This window comes from Nerophis ophidion, linkage group LG14 (genome assembly GCF_033978795.1).
Source record: "Nerophis ophidion isolate RoL-2023_Sa linkage group LG14, RoL_Noph_v1.0, whole genome shotgun sequence".
Taxonomy (NCBI): domain Eukaryota; kingdom Metazoa; phylum Chordata; class Actinopteri; order Syngnathiformes; family Syngnathidae; genus Nerophis; species Nerophis ophidion.
This window is the reverse complement of record NC_084624.1, coordinates 1,843,512-1,862,321: the sequence shown is the minus strand read 5'-3', so window position 1 is coordinate 1,862,321 and position 18,810 is coordinate 1,843,512. Positions and strand designations below refer to the sequence as shown.

General features: G+C 42.0%; 2 protein-coding genes across 4 annotated transcripts; one reads left to right on the top strand and one right to left on the bottom strand.

Moving 5' to 3' along the window:
- The first annotated feature begins 1,634 nt into the window (after positions 1-1,634).
- sdr39u1 (short chain dehydrogenase/reductase family 39U, member 1) lies at positions 1,635-6,016 on the top strand. The gene is made up of 6 exons (XM_061919564.1): positions 1,635-1,793; positions 3,279-3,385; positions 3,467-3,549; positions 3,627-3,748; positions 4,955-5,107; positions 5,201-6,016. The coding sequence occupies exons 1-6, from the start codon at positions 1,778-1,780 to the stop codon at positions 5,626-5,628; spliced, it is 909 nt and encodes a 302-aa protein (XP_061775548.1). The 5' UTR covers positions 1,635-1,777; the 3' UTR covers positions 5,629-6,016.
- On the bottom strand, positions 5,728-18,709 carry mettl17 (methyltransferase like 17). 3 transcript variants are annotated; one of them, XM_061919560.1, is made up of 15 exons: positions 18,498-18,650; positions 17,327-17,493; positions 16,326-16,467; positions 14,460-14,609; positions 14,294-14,381; positions 12,816-12,897; positions 12,663-12,736; positions 10,723-10,817; positions 9,259-9,329; positions 9,047-9,154; positions 8,870-8,938; positions 8,751-8,801; positions 8,574-8,660; positions 6,020-6,216; positions 5,728-5,914 (listed from the first exon to the last, which is right to left on the bottom strand). In XM_061919560.1, exons 3-15 carry the CDS (start codon positions 16,354-16,356, stop codon positions 5,785-5,787), a joined length of 1,233 nt encoding a protein of 410 aa, XP_061775544.1. In that variant the 5' UTR covers positions 16,357-16,467; positions 17,327-17,493; positions 18,498-18,650; the 3' UTR covers positions 5,728-5,784. The 3 variants fall into 3 exon arrangements, with proteins under 3 accessions (XP_061775544.1, XP_061775543.1, XP_061775542.1); XM_061919559.1 differs by lacking the exon at positions 17,327-17,493 and having other exon boundaries at positions 18,525-18,709; XM_061919558.1 differs by lacking the exon at positions 17,327-17,493 and having other exon boundaries at positions 18,498-18,708.
- Positions 18,710-18,810: the final 101 nt, after the last annotated feature.

Sequence of the window (18,810 nt, the reverse complement as noted above, 5' to 3'; positions counted from 1 at the left end):
TTATGATTACAATTCAGAAAAATTATTCTGGCAAATCTAGAAAATCTATAGAATCAAATTTAATTCTTATTTCTAAGTCTTTTGAATTTCTTTTAAAATTTTTGTTCTGGAAAATCTAGAAGAAATAATGATTTGTCTTTGTTAGAAATATAGCTTGGTCTAATTTGTTATATATTATAACAAAGAACAGATTGGATTTAAAACATGTCATCAAAATTCTAAAATGAATCTTAATCATGAAAAACCACTAATGATGTTCCATTAATTCTTTTTTGAGTTTTTTCAAAAAGATTCGAATTAGCTAGTTTTTCCTCTTCATTTTTTTTAGTTGAATTTTTATTTTTAAAGAGTCGAAATTGAGGATAAGCTATGTTTCAAAATCAAATTTTTTTTTTCGTGTTTTCTCCTCTTTAAAACGTTCAAATAAGTGTTTTTTTCATCATTTATTCTCTACAAAAAACCTTCTGTAAAAGGAAAAAAAAAGTATGACGGAATGACAAACATAAATACCCATTTTTATATATATAGAGATATTTATTTATTAAAGGTAAATTGAGCAAATTGGCTATTTTTGGCCGAGTGTGAAGCGATCATAATGAAAATCAGCACCTCCAAGTCCGACTCCATGGTTCTCGCCCGGAAAAGGGTGGAGTGCCATCTCTGGGTTGGGGAGGAGACCCTGCCCCAAGTGGAGGAGTTCAAATAGCTAGTAGTCTTGTTCACAAGTGGGGGAAGAGTAGATCGTGAGATCGACAGGCGGATCGGTGCGGCGTCTTCAGTAATGCGGACGTTGTATCAATCCGTTGTGGTGAAGAAGGAGCTGAGCCGGAAGGCAAAGCTCTCAATTTACCGGTCGATCTACGTTCCCATCCTCACCTATGGTCATGAGCTTTGGGTCATGACCGAAAGGATAAGATCACGGGTACAAGCGGCCGAAATGAGTTTCCTCCGCCTGGTGGCGGGGCTCTCCTTTAGAGATAGGGTGAGAATCTCTTTCATCCGGGAGGAACTCAAAGTAAAGCCCCTGCTCCTCCACATCGAGAGGAGCCAGATGTGTTGGTTCGGGCATCTGGTCAGGATGCCACCCAAACGCCTGCCGAGGGAGGTGTTTAGGGCACGTCCAACCGGTAGGAGGCCACGGGGAAGACCCAGAACACGTTGTGAAGACTATGTCTCCCGGCTGGCCTGGGAACGCCTCGGGATAACCCGGGAAGAGCTAGACGAAGTGGCTGGGGAGAGGGAAGTCTGGGCTTCCCTGCTTAGGCTGCTGCCCCCGCGACCCGTCCTCGGATAAGCGGACGATGGATGGGCTATTTCTGGTTAAGTGTGTATCAAACTGGTAGTCCTTCGCATTAATCAGTACCCAAGAAGTAGCTCTTGGCTTCAAAAAGGTTGGTGACCCCTGCTGTAAAGCCACAAGTTCCGTAAATAGTCCAAACTTGGAGCGTAGCATGGTAGTTTTCACACATTTTTGGTTGTTAGAGGTAGCGTTTAAAAGTAGAGTTCTAATCCTTTTTTTAAAGCCACGAAAAACAGGTCGGTTAGTGACTAATTTACATTTATGAATATACAACATAGCCAATCGTATAATGAAGTCGCAAGGGTAAATGTTTTTTTTAACTACAAAATGACGTAACTTCCGGCATACGGCAAGTCGGTTAGTCAAAAAAGCTTTCTAAGGGAACGCAGTCCTCCAGACTTCTGCTGCTTTCACTAAATGAACGCCGACCCCAAGCGACGTCTGTTTTTTTAATACCCAGAACTACATTTGTTTACCATGAGAGTCGTAATAGGTACGTACTATTCGATCTGGGCGTGATTATATCCTTTACTTGGTGAAGAGAAGGTCAATATGAATATGACATAATGGTCCTTTCTGTTAAAGCAGCGTGCCGTACTTTCACTAGTACTTTTAAAACAGATATCTTAACTGATAATAACAACAAAACGATACCAATACATATGCACAGAAACATTTATCATGTGAAATGAGTTCGCCCTTGCGAAAGTGGATAACTCGTTTTGTAAGTATGTGTTTTACGCATGCGCAGTTCGTGGCATTCTGTTGCCATTTAAAATGATTGTAAAAAAAATTATTACCATATTTCTTTGAATTGCCGCCGGGGCGCTAATTAATTTAAAACCTCTTACTCCTGTGCTTACCAAAGGCATGCAGCAAAAGTAAGCATGCGCTAATTATTTTAAAACCTCTTCTCACTCCAGCACTTACCAAAGGTATGCAGTAAAAATTTGAGTGTGATGTAAGCCTGGACCTTAAATCCTACTGAATAACTCTTAATCTTCTTCCCTTTATTCCCGTGTTCGGTTCAATGTGCTGCAGGGACAACATATTTGATGTTCAAACTCATAAACTTTATTTTTTTTTGCAAATAATAATTAACTTAGAATTTCATGGCTGCAACATGTGCCAAAGTAGTTGGGAAAGGGCATGTTCACCACTGTGTTACATCACCTTTTCTTTTAACAACACTCAATAAACGTTTGGGAACTGAGGAAACTAATTGTTGAAGCTTTGAAAGTGGAATTTTTTCCCATTCTTGTTTTATGTAGAGCTTCAGTCCTTCAACAGTCCGGGGTCTCCGCTGTCGTATTTTACGCTTCATAATGGACCACACATTTTCCATGGGAGACAGGTCTGGACTGCAGGCGGGCCAGGAAAGTACCCGCACTCTTTTTTTACGAAGCCACGCTGTTGTAGGGACGGCGTGGCGCAGTTGGGAAAGTGGCCGTGCGCAACCGGAGGGTCCCTGGTTCAATCCCCACCTAGTACAAAACCTTGTCATGTCCGTGTGTCCTCGAGCAAGACACTTCACCCTTGCTCCTGATGGGTGCTGGTTAGCGCCTTGCATGGCAGCTCCCTCCATCAGTGTGTGAATGTGTGTGTGAATGGGTAAATGTGGAAGTAGTGTCAAAGCGCTTTGAGTACCTTGAAGGTAGAAAAGCGCTATACAAGTACAACCCATTTATCATTTTTTTTTTTTTTTATGCGATTTTAAATTACCGGTTTTGAAATCAGCGTCTTCTATTTTCAAAATGATGATAGGGGAAATGTCACTCGTGACGTCTCAAGTTAGACCAGGCGGTAATACTAAGCATGCGCTAATTATTTTGGGAAGCGAGTTTGACCCGGCAGTAATTCAAGGCAGGCGCATACTATATGCCCTGCGGCAATTCAAGGAAATACGGTAATTATGCAAATACATCTTTTTCTATCAATCATTTCAAATAATAAAGAATTTCCATCAACACTCTTGTAGGAGGTGGAACTGGCTTTGTGGGTCGTGAGTTGATTCGCCTTCTCAGAGACAAAGGTCACGAGGTCACCGTCATCTCTCGCCAGCCAGGTCCTGGGAAAATAACTTGGGTATAGTGATTACAACCTATGAAGGATGTAGATTTAGTTTTGGTTTACCGTATAGAATCGAGTAACCTTGTTCATCTGCAGAGTGAGTTGCAGTCAGGCGGCCTCCCACCATGTGAGGGCGCTGTCAACTTGGCAGGAGAGAACCTCATGAACCCTCTGCGATGGTGAGCATCACACATGTAACAAACCCAAACTGGGGCATCTTGAATGCAATCCTCTTCACTTTTGTTTTGTATTTTAGGTGGAACGAAAGCTACAAGAAGGACTTGTTTTCCAGTCGTATTGACACGACAAAAGCTCTGGCTCAAGCGATCGCAGCGTCCCCAAGTCCTCCTCAGTCCTGGGTCCTGGTGTCTGGTGTAGGTCAGCATCCATCAAAGTTGTATACATGTCATGTAATGCCTCTAAAAGGCCTACTGAAACCCACTACGACCGACCACACAGTCTGATAGTTTATATATCAATGATGAAATATTAACATTGCAGCACATGCCAATACGGCCGGTTTAGTTTACTAAATTGCAATTTTAATTTTCGCGCGAAAGTATCATGCTAAAACGTTGCGGTATGATGAGGCGTGCGCGTGACGTCACGCATCGTAGAGAATATTTTGTTCCAGCACCTTTCCCAGCTATAAGTCGTCCGTTTTCATTGCATAATTCCACGGTATTATGGACATCTGTGTTGCTGAATCTTTTGCAATTTGTTCAATGAATAATGGAGACGTCAAAGAAGAAAGCTGTAGGTGGGAGGCGGTGTATTGCGCCCGCCTTTAGCAACACAAACACAGCCGGTGTTTCCTTGTTTACATTCCCGAAAGATGACAGTCAAGCTTAACTACGGAACAGAGATGTCAAACGAACACGGTTGGATTGGCCCACACACACAAAGTACAGTGTATTATGCAGCGATCATTTCGAAAGATTGTGTTTCGAAGAGGGTCCCTTGCGAAGGGCAGAGATGGGCATCGCCACCACCCGTCGACTGGTGCTGAAGAAAGGTGCGGGGCTGACCTTCAGGTTGTACGGGTACAACCATATATAATCTAAATAAAACACTAGTAACACAATAGGCAGATAAGGGATTTACCAGAATTATCCTAGTAAATATGTCTAATAACATCCGAATCGCTCCCACTGCCCTCGTCTTTTTTTCTTTTTTTTCTGTAGTCCCTCACTCCCACTTTCCTCATCCACAAATCTTTCATCCTCGCTCAAATTAATGGGGAAATCGTCGCTTTCTCGGTCCGAATCGCTCTCGCTGCTGGTGGCCATGATTGTAAACAATGTTCAGATGTGAGGAGCTCCACAACCCGTGACGTCACGCACACATCGCCTGCTACTTCCAGTACAGGCAAGGCTTTTTTATCAGCGACCAAAAGTTGCAAACTTTATCGTCGATGTTCTCTACTAAATCTTTTCAGCAAAAATATGGCAATATCGCAAAATGATCAAGTATGACACATAGAACGGACCTCTTATCCCCGTTTAAATAAGAACATTTCATTTCAGTAGGCCTTTAATGGTAAATATTATGTATCATTCCTTTGTTCAATATGTGGACCCTCAGCGTGCTACCAGCCCAGTCTGACAGCTGAGTACACAGAAGACAGTGATTGGACGCCCTTTGACCTGCTCTCCAAACTCGTGCAAGAGTGGGAAGCTTCTGCACTTTTGCCAAAAAGTGTGACAGAAAGCACCAAGCAAGTGGTAATCAGACCTGGTGTGTACACTACAGTTCTACGTTTGTTCAGTTGTTTGCATCTGCTGAGAGGGAGGTTTGTTTTAACCCCCCTGTTCCTTCCTTCCTCCACAGGGGCAGTGTTGGGTCGTGATGGCGGCGCTATGAAGCAGATGCTCCTGCCCTTCTGGCTCGGCCTCGGCGGCACCCTCGGCTCCGGGCAGCAGCCCTTTCCTTGGATTCACGTTTCAGACCTGGCGGGACTCATCGCTCACGCCCTGGAACCTCCCATTGGCGCGCCCCTATCCTTACCGCAGGTCTTTAACGGAGTAGCTCCCACCCTCAACACCAACTACGAATTCACTAAAGAACTAGGTCGGGTCATGAGGCGGCCCACCATCTTTCCTGTGCCGGGTTTTGTCATGAACGCTCTAATGGGCTCAGAGAGAGCCGTGGTTCTCACTCAGGGCCAGAAAGTGCTTCCCAAGAGGACTCTAGAGGCCGGGTTTCAGTATAAGTATCCAGACTTGTCCTCGGCCCTCAAAGAGATTGTAGCAAGTTAAAAATAAAGTTTTTGTATCATATAGTCATGCACTCTATCACAGAAATAATTATGTTAACGAATGGAGAAAGTGTCTTCAACCACAATAACTGCATCCTAGTTAGAAAATGGACATTTATTGGTTCCTACATGAATAGTGGTGAGGCGTCCTGTGTCATCACTCGCTGTCATTTTGGATCATGTCATTGTCTTCTACATCCGGTTGGATCATGTCATTGTCTTCTTCATCCGGAATAAGAGGAAGCTGGTCGCCCCACTCACTGCTGCGGGCGCAGCGGTACAAATCCCTAAACAAGAAACGTCAACCGTATCAGCAAAAGCTTTCGTTTTGGCTTGTTAAAAAAAATGTTTATCATGTTGAAATAAATCAAAAGCCAGCTGGGAGCTCACACCTGCCGTGTTTTCTTGGGGTCACTACTACGTGCTTCAGCTGACCGTCGGGGCAGCACAGGCGGCAATGCACGTGTCTTGTCCTGGGCTGCGGTGACGCAATTAGCCTGGACCACTCCACCGACATGTTGCTCTTCGCCTCAGGAGGGGGCGCCCGTGTCAGAATCAGGTAGCTGAACTTCTCAATTTGACTGTTGTGCTGAAATAAAAATCTTAATATGAGAACACAACGTTTGGTTCAATTTTAAGGGTTCTGTTCTTAGTCCTGGGCTAAGAATACATTTTGCTGGACACTATATTCTCAGCGTTACTTTGAGATATAAGCACTAATGTTATAATAAAGCTGTCTTGCTGTAAATTGGTTCCAGGCATGACAGCGATGAATGATTTTCCACAAAGAAATAAGAATTGTAAGTAAAATATTTTCATTGCTAAGGCATAAAAAAATGTTTGACTTTGTAAATGAATTTTTTAACATAAGAAGCCTCTAGACACTTCACTTTTAATACAATTTAGTAATGCTACCTGCAGCTGAGCAAATCAATGGCCACAATTCTGAACAGAATGCTCTGATTGGTTTGATCTAATCTAGTGGCCAATACTACTGTATGTATATATATATATACACATATATGTATTTGTGAATATACAAACCCCGTTTCCATATGAGTTGGGAAATTGTGTTAGATGTAAATATAAACAGAATACATCGATTTGCAAATCCTTTTCAACCCATAATCAATTGAATGCACTACAAAGTAAAGATATTTGATGTTCAAACTTATAAACTTTATTTATTTTTTGCAAATTACAATGAACTTAGGATTTCATGGCTGCAACACGTGCCAAAGTAGTTGGGAAAGGGCATGTTCACCACTGTGTTACATCACCTTTTAACATCACTTAATGAACATTTGGGAACTGAGGAAACTAATTGCTGAAGCTTTGAAAGTGGAATTCTTTCCCATTCTTGTTTTATGTAGAGCTTCAGTCCAACAGTCCGGGGTCTCCGCGGTCGTATTTTACGTTTCATAATGCGCCACACATTTTCGATGGGAGACAGGTCTGGACTGCAGGCGGGCCAGGAAAGTACCCGCATGCTTTCTTTAGGAAGCCACGCTGTTGTAACGTGCTGAATGTGGCTTGGCATCGTCTTGCTGAAATAAGCAGGGGCGTTAATGAAAAAGACGGCGCTTAGATGGCAGCATTTTGTTCCAAAACCTGTATGTACTTTCAGCATTAATGGTGGCTTTTACAGATATGCAAGTTACCCATGCCTTGGGCACTAGTGCACCCCCGTACCATCACAGATGCTGGCTTTTGAACTTTGCGTCGATAACAGTCTGGATGGTTCGCTTCTCCTTTGGTTCGGATGACACAATGTCGAATATTTCTAAAAACTATTTGAAATGTGGACTCGTCAGACCACAGAACACTTTTCCACTTTGCATCAGTCCATCTTCGATGATCTCAGGCCCAGAGAAGCCGGTGGCGTTTCTGAATGTTTTTGATAAATGGCTTTCGCTTTGCATAGTAGAGCTTTAACTTGCACTTACAGATGTAGCGACAAACTGTATTTAGTGACAGTGGTTTTCTGAAGTGTTCCTGAGCCCATGTGGTGATATCCTTCAGAGATTGATGTCGGTTTTTGAGACAGTGCCGTCTGAGGGATCGAAGGTCACGGTCATTCAATATGTTGATTTCCGGCCATGCCGCTTACGTGGAGTGATTTCTCCAGATTCTATGAAACTTTTGATAATATTATGGACCGTAGATGTTGAAATCCCTAAATTTCTTGCAATTGCACTTTGAGAAACATTGTTCTTAAACTGTTTGACTATTTGCTCACGCAGTTGTGGACAAAGGGGTGTACCTCGCCCCATCCTTTCTTGTGAAAGACTGAGCCTTTTTTGGGAAGCTGTTTTTATACCCAATCATGGCACCCACCTGTTCCCAATTAGCCTGCACACCTGTGAGATGTTCCAAATAAGTGTTTGATGAGCATTCCTCAACTTTATCAGTATTTATTGCCACCTTTCCCAACTTCTTTGTCACGTGTTGCTGGCATCAAATTCTAAAGTTAATGATTATTTGCACACAAAAAAAAAAGTTTATTAGTTTAAACATCAAATATGTTGTCTTTGTAGCATATTCAACTGAATATGGGTTGAAAATGATTTGCAAATCATTTTATTCCATTTATATTTACATCCAACACAATTTCCCAACTCATATGAAAACTGGGTTTGTACATATACAGCTATGTGTGTGTATATGTATTGTGGTTAGCGGTTTTGAATGTTTTTCGGAGGGCTGTATGGGCGCAATAGAGAACTCCCATGAGCCTTTTTGTTAACCACCTCGTACTTGTTGTATATTCTGAATTAGAATGTATAAAAAACAAAATAATGTGTGCATGTTTTACTTAGGGATTGTGAAAGATTGGAAAAAAAAGTGCAGTCCCCCTTTAACGATGCCGGCAAAATATAGGTTATTTTTATTAATCGTTCGATTAATTGATTTATTATCTATCAGCTCAGGCCAATTCAGTCTTACCCCGTTGAGCGGCATGTACTTCTGGCGGAAGTTGCAGGGTAGTGCAGGCATGAGTGCTAGTTTGGGACATGTCTTTTCATGGGAACACTTGAATAAAAGAATAAATTGATGAAAGAGTGAGACATCTCGATAGTGCATGATTAACAAAAAGACATCTTAATACTTAGAAATAAATACCGGTGCAAACACTGAGGCTGGTCTGGAGTCGTAAACTCTCTCTTCTTTCTTCTAAAAATTAGAAATGAAAACTTAACTAACTCATCATGCTGATTTTTTTTTGTTTTAATGTACAATACCTGTAATAAAGTGTCTCTGGCCTCCATGAGGATCTGATGTCCTTCTTTGGTACCGTTTTCCACCAACAACTGTGGAAACATTTTTCAAGCACTTCGTAACATAAAGGTGACATGTTGTGAAAGTAGATTTCACACTCAGACTGACTTATTAGTACAGAGTTGCAATATTAGACTGACCAAATAGGACGAGGTCTTTCTCCATAGAGTGAACACCGCCTCTTCTCGCTCCTTAATGCTGGAAATCTCCGACAAGGTGAAGGCGGATGTCACCAGGTCAAACTGCACCTGAGAGGACCACACATGATAGAATCCTAATCAATCAATATTGTCGGCAAGAAAATGTAAAATAAACCACATGCGGCGTGCGTTATTATTTGACGTGGTCTCACCTTGGGGGAAACCGGGAGGAACTGCCTAAAGTAGACGTGCTTAATGTGAGAAGGAGCGTGTTCCTCATCACCTTCCCAACCGCAGCAAAAGAACAAGTTAGTATTTTTCACAAAGCACTCCAACAATAGCTGATATTAAAATAAGTACACTGGGACCTTGAGTTATGGAGTTGATTGGTTCTTGAACAGTGTTTGTTCATAGAAAAGCCAAATTCTCCATACGAGACAATGTAAACATTAATTATCGGTTCCAGCTAAAACAAAAGCCCATATTTTAGTGGAAGTCTGAAACAATAGAACACAGTATAAAGCACTATACAGTACTGTATATCAAACAAACATATCAAGGGGGTGATGGATCAACTTTCAATCAATCCATCCATCCATTTTCTACCGCTTGTCCCTTTCAGGGTCATGGGGGGTGCTGGAGCCTGTCTCAGCTGAATTCGGACATAAAGTGGGTTAAGTACCTGGACAAGTCACCACCTCATCGCAGGGCCAACACAGATAGACAACATTCACACTCACATTCACACACTCGGACCAATCTAGTGTTACCAATCAACCTATTCCCGGGTGCATATTTTTAGAGTAAGGGAACCCACGTAGTCACAGGGAGAACATGTAAACTCCACACAGAAAGATCCCGAGCCCGGGATTGAACTCAGGACCTTCGTATTGTGAGGCACATGCACTAACCACTGTGCCACCGTGAATAAAGTCCAGACAAAAAACAGCTGAACTGTCCTTCTCCTATTTAGCCGCCAAACACATTGTCACTAGCTTGGTGATTTAAGTTTTGAATCACAAAACTCCATTACGTTAACAGCGAGGTTGCTACAGGAAAAAAATTAAATCCACTTAACATTGCTGGGTAATCTGTGGGGTAAAAGAGGCAGTGTCAACAACACCGTGGATACCTCCTGAATGTTTCAAACCACACATCGCTTGTCCTTTGCTTTCTTTAGACTCATATCAAGCTAGCAGAACTACACAAAAGCTTTAAAAATGCTTAAAAAACACTTCAAAATAGCGCTTTTCTCTAGTGACTCAAAGCGCTTTACAAGTGGCAATTATCAGTAGATAACGACAGCACTGCTGTGCTAACTGTCTGTTGACAGAGACTAATAATTTCTGGCTAAAATGGATATGCTGCACGGCACAAAATGGCTGCGCTGTGAGCACACAATGGGGGGTGAAACGTTCGTTTACCATGAATTGATTAATGTGGACCCCGACTTAAACAAGTTGAAAAACTTATTCAGGTGTTGTCATTTAGTGGTCAATTGTACAGAATATGTACTGTACTGTACAATCTACTAATAAAAGTTTCAATCAATTAATCAAACGTACAGAGACACAAGATTAATTTAACAAATATGTCTAATTGACCTTTGGTTTTAAAAATCAAAAAGTTAGTATAATGATGTTCCAGTGTAATAGGCTGAGTGAGTGTTTGTGCACCTTTAAGAAGTCGCTCTGCCAAAATGTTCATGGGTCCTGAGCTGTCCACACACACAATCTCCTTCAAAGTGTCAGCCCAGTAAAAGTGGGACGCCCTGTGGAAAAAATATATATATTTGGGGATTAAAAATGTACTTTTAATTCATATTGCGGGGAGGGGTGTATTGAAGATGGTGATGATGAGGAATACAGGGCACTGGTGGAGGACTTTGTCACATGGTGTGGAAAGAACCACCTCCAACTCAATGTGACGAAGACCAAGGAGCTGGTTGTGGACCTGGGAAGGAGGAGGAGTACTCTGGAGACCCCTGTTTCCATCAGGGGGGGTCCATGTGGACATGGTTGAGGATTATAAATACCTCAGAGTACACATCGACAACAAACTGAATGGGTCAAAACACGCTGAGGCCCTCTACAAGAAGGGACAGAGACGCCTCTACTTCCTCAGGAGGCTAGGATCCTTCAACGACTGTACAAAGATGTTGAAGATGTTCTACGAGTCGGTGGTGGCGAGCACTTTCTTGTACGCCGTGGCCTACTGGGGCAGCGGGCTGAGAGTGAGGGACGCAAACAGACTGGACCAGTTGGTAGAGAAGGCCAGTAACGTGGTGGGAGTGGAGCTGGACTCTCTGGCGGTGGTGTCAGAGAGGAGAAGTCTAGCAAAACTCCTAGCCATTATGGACAACACCTCCCACCCACTACACTCGGACATTGCGGAGAAAATGAGCAAGTTCAGTGGAAGGCTCAGACTCCCAAAATGTAACACGGAACGACACAGGAGGTCCTTCATACCGACAGCCATCAGACTGTATAATGCATATGTTCCTTCTTGAGTGCACTTAAATGTAGAATATATTTATATTATTCCATCCATCCATCCATCCATCATCTTCCGCTTATCCGAGGTCGGGTCGCGGGGGCAGCAGCCTAAGCAGGGAAGCCCAGACTTCCCTATCTCCAGCCACTTCGTCTAGCTCTTCCCGGGGGATCCCGAGGCGTTCCCAGGCCAGCCGGGAGACATAGTCTTCCCAACGTGTCCTGGGTCTTCCCCGTGGCCTCCTACCAGCTGGACGTGCCCTAAACACCTCCCTAGGGAGGCGTTCGGGTGGCATCCTGACCAGATGCCCGAACCACCTCATCTGGCTCCTCTCGATGTGGAGGAGCAGCGGCTTTACGTTGAGTTCCTCCCGGATGGCAGAGCTTCTCACCCTATCTCTAAGGGAGAGCCCCGCCTCCCGGCGGAGGAAACTCATTTCGGCCGCTTGTACCTGTGATCTTATCCTTTCGGTCATGACCCAAAGCTCATGACCATAGGTGAGGATGGGAAGGTAGATCGACCGGTAAATTGAGAGCTTTGCCTTCCGGCTCAGCTCCTTCTTCACCACAACGGATCGATACAATGTCCGCATTACTGAAGACGCCGCACCGATCCGCCTGTCGATCTCACGATCCACTCTTCCCCCACTCGTGAACAAGACTCCTAGGTACTTGAACTCCTCCACTTGGGGCAGGGTCTCCTCCCCAACCCGGAGATGGCACTCCACCCTATTCCGGGCGAGAACCATGGACTATATGTATGTCATATATTATTTATTATTATTATTATTGTTTATTGTGAGCGAACTGTGGTGCTGAATTTCCCCCAGGGATCAATAAAGTACTTTCTATTCTATTCTATATTGCCTGAGGTGCAGTTCATACAATAGAAATGCAAAGCAAAGTAAACTTGGGAATGCTTTGTATTCACACTGCTGACGTGAAGCAAATTCCCTTTGCACCTGAAGTGAATCCAACTAAGAACAAGAGTTGAAACATCCCTACAATGGACCGTAAAAGAAATTCATACTGATTTTATTTAAAAGAAGTCCACTTCTGTACTGCATCCAGTAACTATTCAGCATGTGTGCAATACCCTTTAATTCAGTTCACAGCACACTTACCAGGCCACAGTTCCCAAGCCAGACCCAAAATCCAGGAGAGAGTGAGGAGCAAAGGTAGGATCCCGCTTCTTAATCTGAAACGGAGAGGAACATGAACCATAACTAGCCATATCGTTTCTTGTCTGGTCTTTATTCATGTGACTTTGTGGCCACCTCATTAAGAGCCCTCCTGACAGCAGCGTATCCTCCAGCCATGCGGGACGCCATATAAACCACTCCTAGCTCCTCATTATACCTAGAAAGACCACTTTGTCAATATTGGCCAGCATCCGACACGTATTCATTATTATTATTATTTTTTTTAATACCATTTGAGCAGATAATAATCAGAAAAATAAGTTATGCCGTATAACAAGACAGTTAACAGTAGGGGTGTCCTGACTTCTGATACAACTTTTTTTTTTTACTTACAATACGATACAACTATCGGCGCCTTGAGTATTGTTTGATACTGACATTGATCCAATATATCGGCAGTAATCTTACAAACTTTATTATTTTGTAGTGTGGAATGTTAGAAAAGGTTTGATCAACTGAAATTAATGAGAGAAAATGGTAAGTATTAAAAAAACACTAACCTGTCTATTATTAACTGTCTGAAAATGTACTTATGTTGTATTTAACATGAAGTGGAATAGTAATTATTTTTGGCAACACCTAGTAGCTGCAATAATTCAATATGTTAATGTTGAATGATGCAGTCATGTTTGTTACTGGGTACTTTCTAATATGCTTCTGCCTTGGAGACGTAGTCTATGTGAGTAATATGTTCATATTGACAAATGTGCGGTTTTAGACTGCAATATTGTTCAAATAAGGACAATTGTTACGTATGTCTAAGTTGTGTGCTATTGTGAGTTTAGGTGTTGTCTGGCTGCTAGCTCAATATAGTGTATAGCCTACTACACCATGTTTAACTTTTGTAAATGATTTGACTAAAATAGAAAAAACCAACCTTGTGTGCTTAGTAAAGGTCATTTAGAGGCTTACTGGCTGTCCAGCTTTGCACATGTAAACATGCTGCAAGACTGCTTTTATTGTAGATTTTTGATGCAAGATGATATAATCTGATACTTATTTTATTTGCTGATATTGGACCAATATTATAATAATGATGATAATAATAATAGGCTAAATTTACACAGCACTTTTTCTAGTGACTCAAAGAGTGTCACACTTAAAACCCATCATTTATTCACTTCACATCTATATCTGATGGTGGTAAGCTACATCTGTAACTACAACTGCACAGATAGACTGACAGAAAAGTGTCAGCCAACTTGCGCCTACAGCCTCTACCAAACATTCATTCACATTCGTACACCAGTATAAGTGGCAAAGGGAGCAAGGTGGGTAAAGTGTATTGCCCAAAGACACAAAAACAGTTACTATGATGGTGGAGCCTAGATTCGTACCAGGAACCCTAAAGTTTTTGGACGGCCAATGTACCATCTGAGTCGAACCATCCCTAGTTAGCGTTGATAATAGATACTGTATATCTAGTTTGGCATCTACATCCATCCATTTTCTACCGCTTGTCCCTTTTGGGGCTTCGGGGGGTGCTGGAGCGTATCGCAGCTGCATTCGGCATCTACTGTACATCTGAATACAAACATAATAAACATAAGTACTTCAAGGGAGTCCAGTGATAAATTGTTCGTCTGAGCTCCGAAAAAACCTCCCTCTGGACGCCTTCCAACACTACGTGGTTGTCCATATCTGCAACGTAAAGTAGACAGACTCCAGCATATGTACAGAAAACTTCCGAAATATTAAACATATTCTCTAGTCACACACTATCTCCTTTCTCCACTGCTTTTTTCCATAGCTTTTTCTCAAGACTGAGCGCTTTCTGTCTCAGGGTGAAGTCCTCCACAGCTCGCTTCCGGCTCCACAGGAAGTTTGTCAGCTTGAGAGTGCGGTCGGGAAGTTGAGTCACCTGAGCCCCTGTAGGTCAATAAAAATTTAAAAAATGCTAATATTCCATAAAATTGCGGTACTAAATTGTGAAGAAGCTTAAAACAGAGGCCTGGGGAACACCCCTATTAACTGGTGAATCATCTCACCATGGCGGTTTCTGTAAATTGGACATACACCACAGCAGATTATTCATTATTAATTGAAAGGAGAACTGCATTATTGGGGATTTTCGCCTATCATTCACAATCCTTATGTGAGACAAGCACACATGTTATATCTTTTTAATACATTCTAACTCATAAATAAACGTTAGCAAAAGTCAGCTAGCAATGGAGCCAATGGAAGTCATTCCATTCCGCCTATAAAGCGCTGTAAAAAAAACCATCAAAAAAGCTTCATAAATTTTCTATATGCATGTTGTAAGTATATATGTAATGTAGTAACAGGCACATTCATAAAAGTGTGTAATATGTAGGTATTTTGCTTCTTTTAAGCGCATTAATTTCACAGATTCATCACAACTTTTGCTTTTCCCTTAAATTACAACAACACTACTAATCGTGACAGCCTTCATGAGAGCCATCAAAAACTACATAGGACAAATAATGATTCTGAACTAGGGCTGGCCGACATATCGAATATACTCGATATATAGTGGGTTTGTCTCTGTGCGATGTAGAAAATAATTATTTTGTGAGTATTAGAGCAGTGGTTCTCAAATGGGGGTACTCATACCCCTGGGGGTACTTGAAGGTATGCCAAGGGTTACGTGAGATTTAAAAAAAATATTCTAAAAAAAGCAACAATTCAAAAATCCTTTGTAAATATATTTATTGAGAAATACTTCAACAAAATATGAATGTAAATTTATAAACTGTTAAAAACAATGCAACAATGCAATATTCAGTATTGACAGCTAGATTTTTTTGTGGACATGTTCCATAAATATTGCTGTTAAACATTCCTTTTTTTGTGAAGAAATGTTTAGAATGAAGTTCATGAATCCAGATGGATCTCTATTACAATCCCCAAAGAAGGCACTTTTAGTTGATGATTACTTCTATGTGTAGAAATCTTTATTTATAATTGAATCACCTGTTTATTTTTCAACAAGTTTTTAGTTATTTTTATATCTTTTTTTCCAAATACTTCAAGAAAGACCACTACAATTGAGCAATATTTTGCACTGTTATACAATTGAATAAATCAGAAACGGGTGACATGGGGCTGTATTTTACTTATTTATCTCTTTTTTTCAACCAAAAATGCTTTGCTCTGATTAGGGGGTACTTGAATTGAAAAAATGTTCACAGGGGGTACATCACTTGAAAAAGGTTGAGAACCACTGTATTAGAGTATACGTTCTCACGCAGTTGCTTTTAGCTGCGAGCATTACACTACACTGAAGTCAGACCTACACTGTTTCAATGTCCATTTTTTAAGATTATATTATTGTTGATGACTGAAGTGCTGATATCAACCAAACCTAACCCCCCCCAACATCTCACCCCCCGCTGTATAAATAAATTAAATAATTCATTGTATATACTCTGATGATTAACTTGTGTGATGACTGTATTATGCTGATAGTACATATTTATACCATGAATTGATTAACGTGGACCCCGACTTAAACAATTTGAAAAACTTATTTGGGTGTTACCATTTAGTGGTCAATTGTATGGAATATGTACTGTACTGTGCAATCTACTAATAAAAGCATCAATCAATCAATCAACTTACTGTCAATGATTGAGCGTGCGGCTGTCTGCATCTCCTCAGGCAGGCGCAGGGTTTTGAGGTGGCTGATACCTGGATGTCGTTTGTGTGGTTGCCCTTCTAGGAAATCTAAATTGGTCTGAGGATTTGCAGCAGCAGTTATATTCTGTGGGTTAAAGAATAAAATTACATTAGCATAAAATTAGAATCGGCACAAATGAAAAGTTTTAGGGGACGGCGTGGTGCAGTTGGGAGAGTGGCTGTGCCAGCAACCTGAGGGTTCCTGGTTCAATCCCCACCTTCTACCTTCCGAGTCACGTCCGTTGTGTCCTTGAGCAAGACACTTCACTCTTGCTCCTGATGGGTCCTGGTTAGCGCCTTGCATGGCAGCTCCCACCATGAGTGTGTGAATGTGTGTGTGAATGGGTGAATGTGGACATAGTGTCAAAGAGCTTTCGGAGTTCCTTAAAAAAGGTAGGAAAGCGCTATACAAATACAACCCATTTTCCATTCAAAGGCCTACTGAAACCCACTACTACCGACCACGCAGTCTGATAGTTTATATATCAATGATGAAATATTAACATTGCAACACATGCCAATACGGCCTTTTTAGATTACTAAATTGCAATTTTAAATTTCCCGCGAGGTATCCTGTTGAAAACGTCGCGGAATGATGACACGTGCCTGTGACGTCACCGGTGGTAGCAGACATGTTCTCCAAGCACCACTCAAGGCTAAAAGTAGTCTGTTTTTATCGCATAATTACACAGTATTCTGGACATCTGTGTTGCTGAATCTTTTACAATTTGTTCAATTAATAATGGAGACTACAAAAAAGAACGATGTTGGTGGAACGCGGTGTATTGCAGCCGGCTGTAGCAACACAAACACAGCCGGTGTTTCTTTGTTTGTTGTGAAGCTTTAATATGGAACAGAGCGGTAGAGCAAACATGGTTCTACCAGATGTCAACCGGCAGGTTTTGGTGAGAAAATTGTGGTAATAAGTCGGCTCTTGGCTTCACCTTGGCAGAGTGGTTAGTGCGTCTGCATCACAATACGAAGGTCCTGAGTAGTCCTGGGCTCAATCCCGGACTCGGGATCTTTCTGTGTGGAGTTTGCATGTCCTCCCTGTGAATACGTGGGTTCCCTCCGGGTACTCCGGCTTCCTCCCACCTCCAAAGACATGCCCCTGGGGATAGATTGATTGGCAACACAAAAAATTGGCCCTAGTGTGTGAATGTGAGTGTGAATGTTGTCTGTCTATCTGTGTTGGACCTGCGATGAGGTGGCGACCTGTCCAGGGTGTACCCCGCCTTCCGCCCGATTGTAGCTGAGATATGCAGCAGCGCCCCCTGCGACCCCAAAGGGAATAAGCGGTAGAAAATGGATGTATGGAAGTCGGCTCTTATCGTAAACATGAGCGGAGCTTGTGTCGTTCTTCCTGCAGCTGTCAAAGACGCAGCTGCGATTTTCTTGGCTCCTCCATGGCTTCCCTCAGAGACACTGGCAGTCACCACACCCCTCCAACTTTCAGATATGACTTTATAATCTCACTAAAACACTAGTAACACAATAAGCAGATAAGGGATTTTCCTGAATTATCCTAGTAAATGTGTCTAATAACATCTGAATCGCTCCCACTGCCCTCGTCTTTTTTTAGTCTTTTTTCTAGTCCTTCACTCTCACTATCCTCATCCACAAATGTTTAATCCTCGCTCAAATTAAAGGGGAAAATGTTGCTTTCTCTATCCGAATCGCTCTAGATGCTGGTGGCCATAATTGTAAACAATGTGAGGATGTAAGAAGCTCTACAACCCGTGACGTCACGCGCACAACGTCTGCCACTTCCGGTACAGGCAAGGCTTTTTTATTTGCAACCAAAAGTTGCGAACTTTATCGAAAAATGATCAAGTATGACATATGGAATAGATCTGCTATCCCCGTTTAAATAAGAAAATCTCACTTCAGTAGGCCTTTTCAAAAAAGGTAAGAAAGCGCTATATAAATACAACCCATTTACCATTTAAATTGGATAATTATACAACGAACCACTTAAACCAAACACAATCCAACTACCAATACTTTAAATGTGAAGTATGCAGTGAGGTTGCAATATAACAGCTCTGACATCAATTAATGGGTGACCTCTGTTTAATGATGCTGCGTTCAATGACATCAACAAACCGCACTCACCCTGCTCACTATCTTCAGTACGCTCGCCTGCTGACAGAAGACACGGGAAACGTAGCGTCGTGTCCCCATAACTACGCCCTTACAAAGCAGGTAAAGGTGTTTTATTTTTGTATTTGGTAACGCCAAGTAAAAAGTTTCGGCCACCTGCACACGCTGTTGGACACATTTCCTGGGTCCCTCAACAAAATATCTCCGGTCATAACGTGAGGCGGAACTATTGTTCTTGAAACTTTTGTTCCTACTAGTTTTCCTTCGAGCCAAACCACTTAACTGTTTTGGTGGTTTATGATTTAAAAAAAAAAAGTTTTATTAA

Excerpts from the sequence above, each read along its gene's own strand:
- sdr39u1 (XM_061919564.1), top strand. Across the intron at positions 3,386-3,466 it reads GTCCTGGGAAAATAACTTGG|AGTGAGTTGCAGTCAGGCGG; the intron begins GTATAGTGATTA and ends GTTCATCTGCAG. Across the intron at positions 5,108-5,200 it reads GCAAGTGGTAATCAGACCTG|GGGCAGTGTTGGGTCGTGAT; the intron begins GTGTGTACACTA and ends CTTCCTCCACAG.
- mettl17 (XM_061919558.1), bottom strand. The coding sequence starts at position 18,566 with ATGGGGACACGACGCTACGTTTCCCGTGTCTTCTGTCAGCAGGCGAGC. Across the intron at positions 12,737-12,815 it reads TCAGGAGGGCTCTTAATGAG|ATTAAGAAGCGGGATCCTAC; the intron begins GTGGCCACAAAG and ends TCTCCGTTTCAG. Across the intron at positions 6,217-8,573 it reads AGTACATGCCGCTCAACGGG|CACAACAGTCAAATTGAGAA; the intron begins GTAAGACTGAAT and ends TTTTTATTTCAG.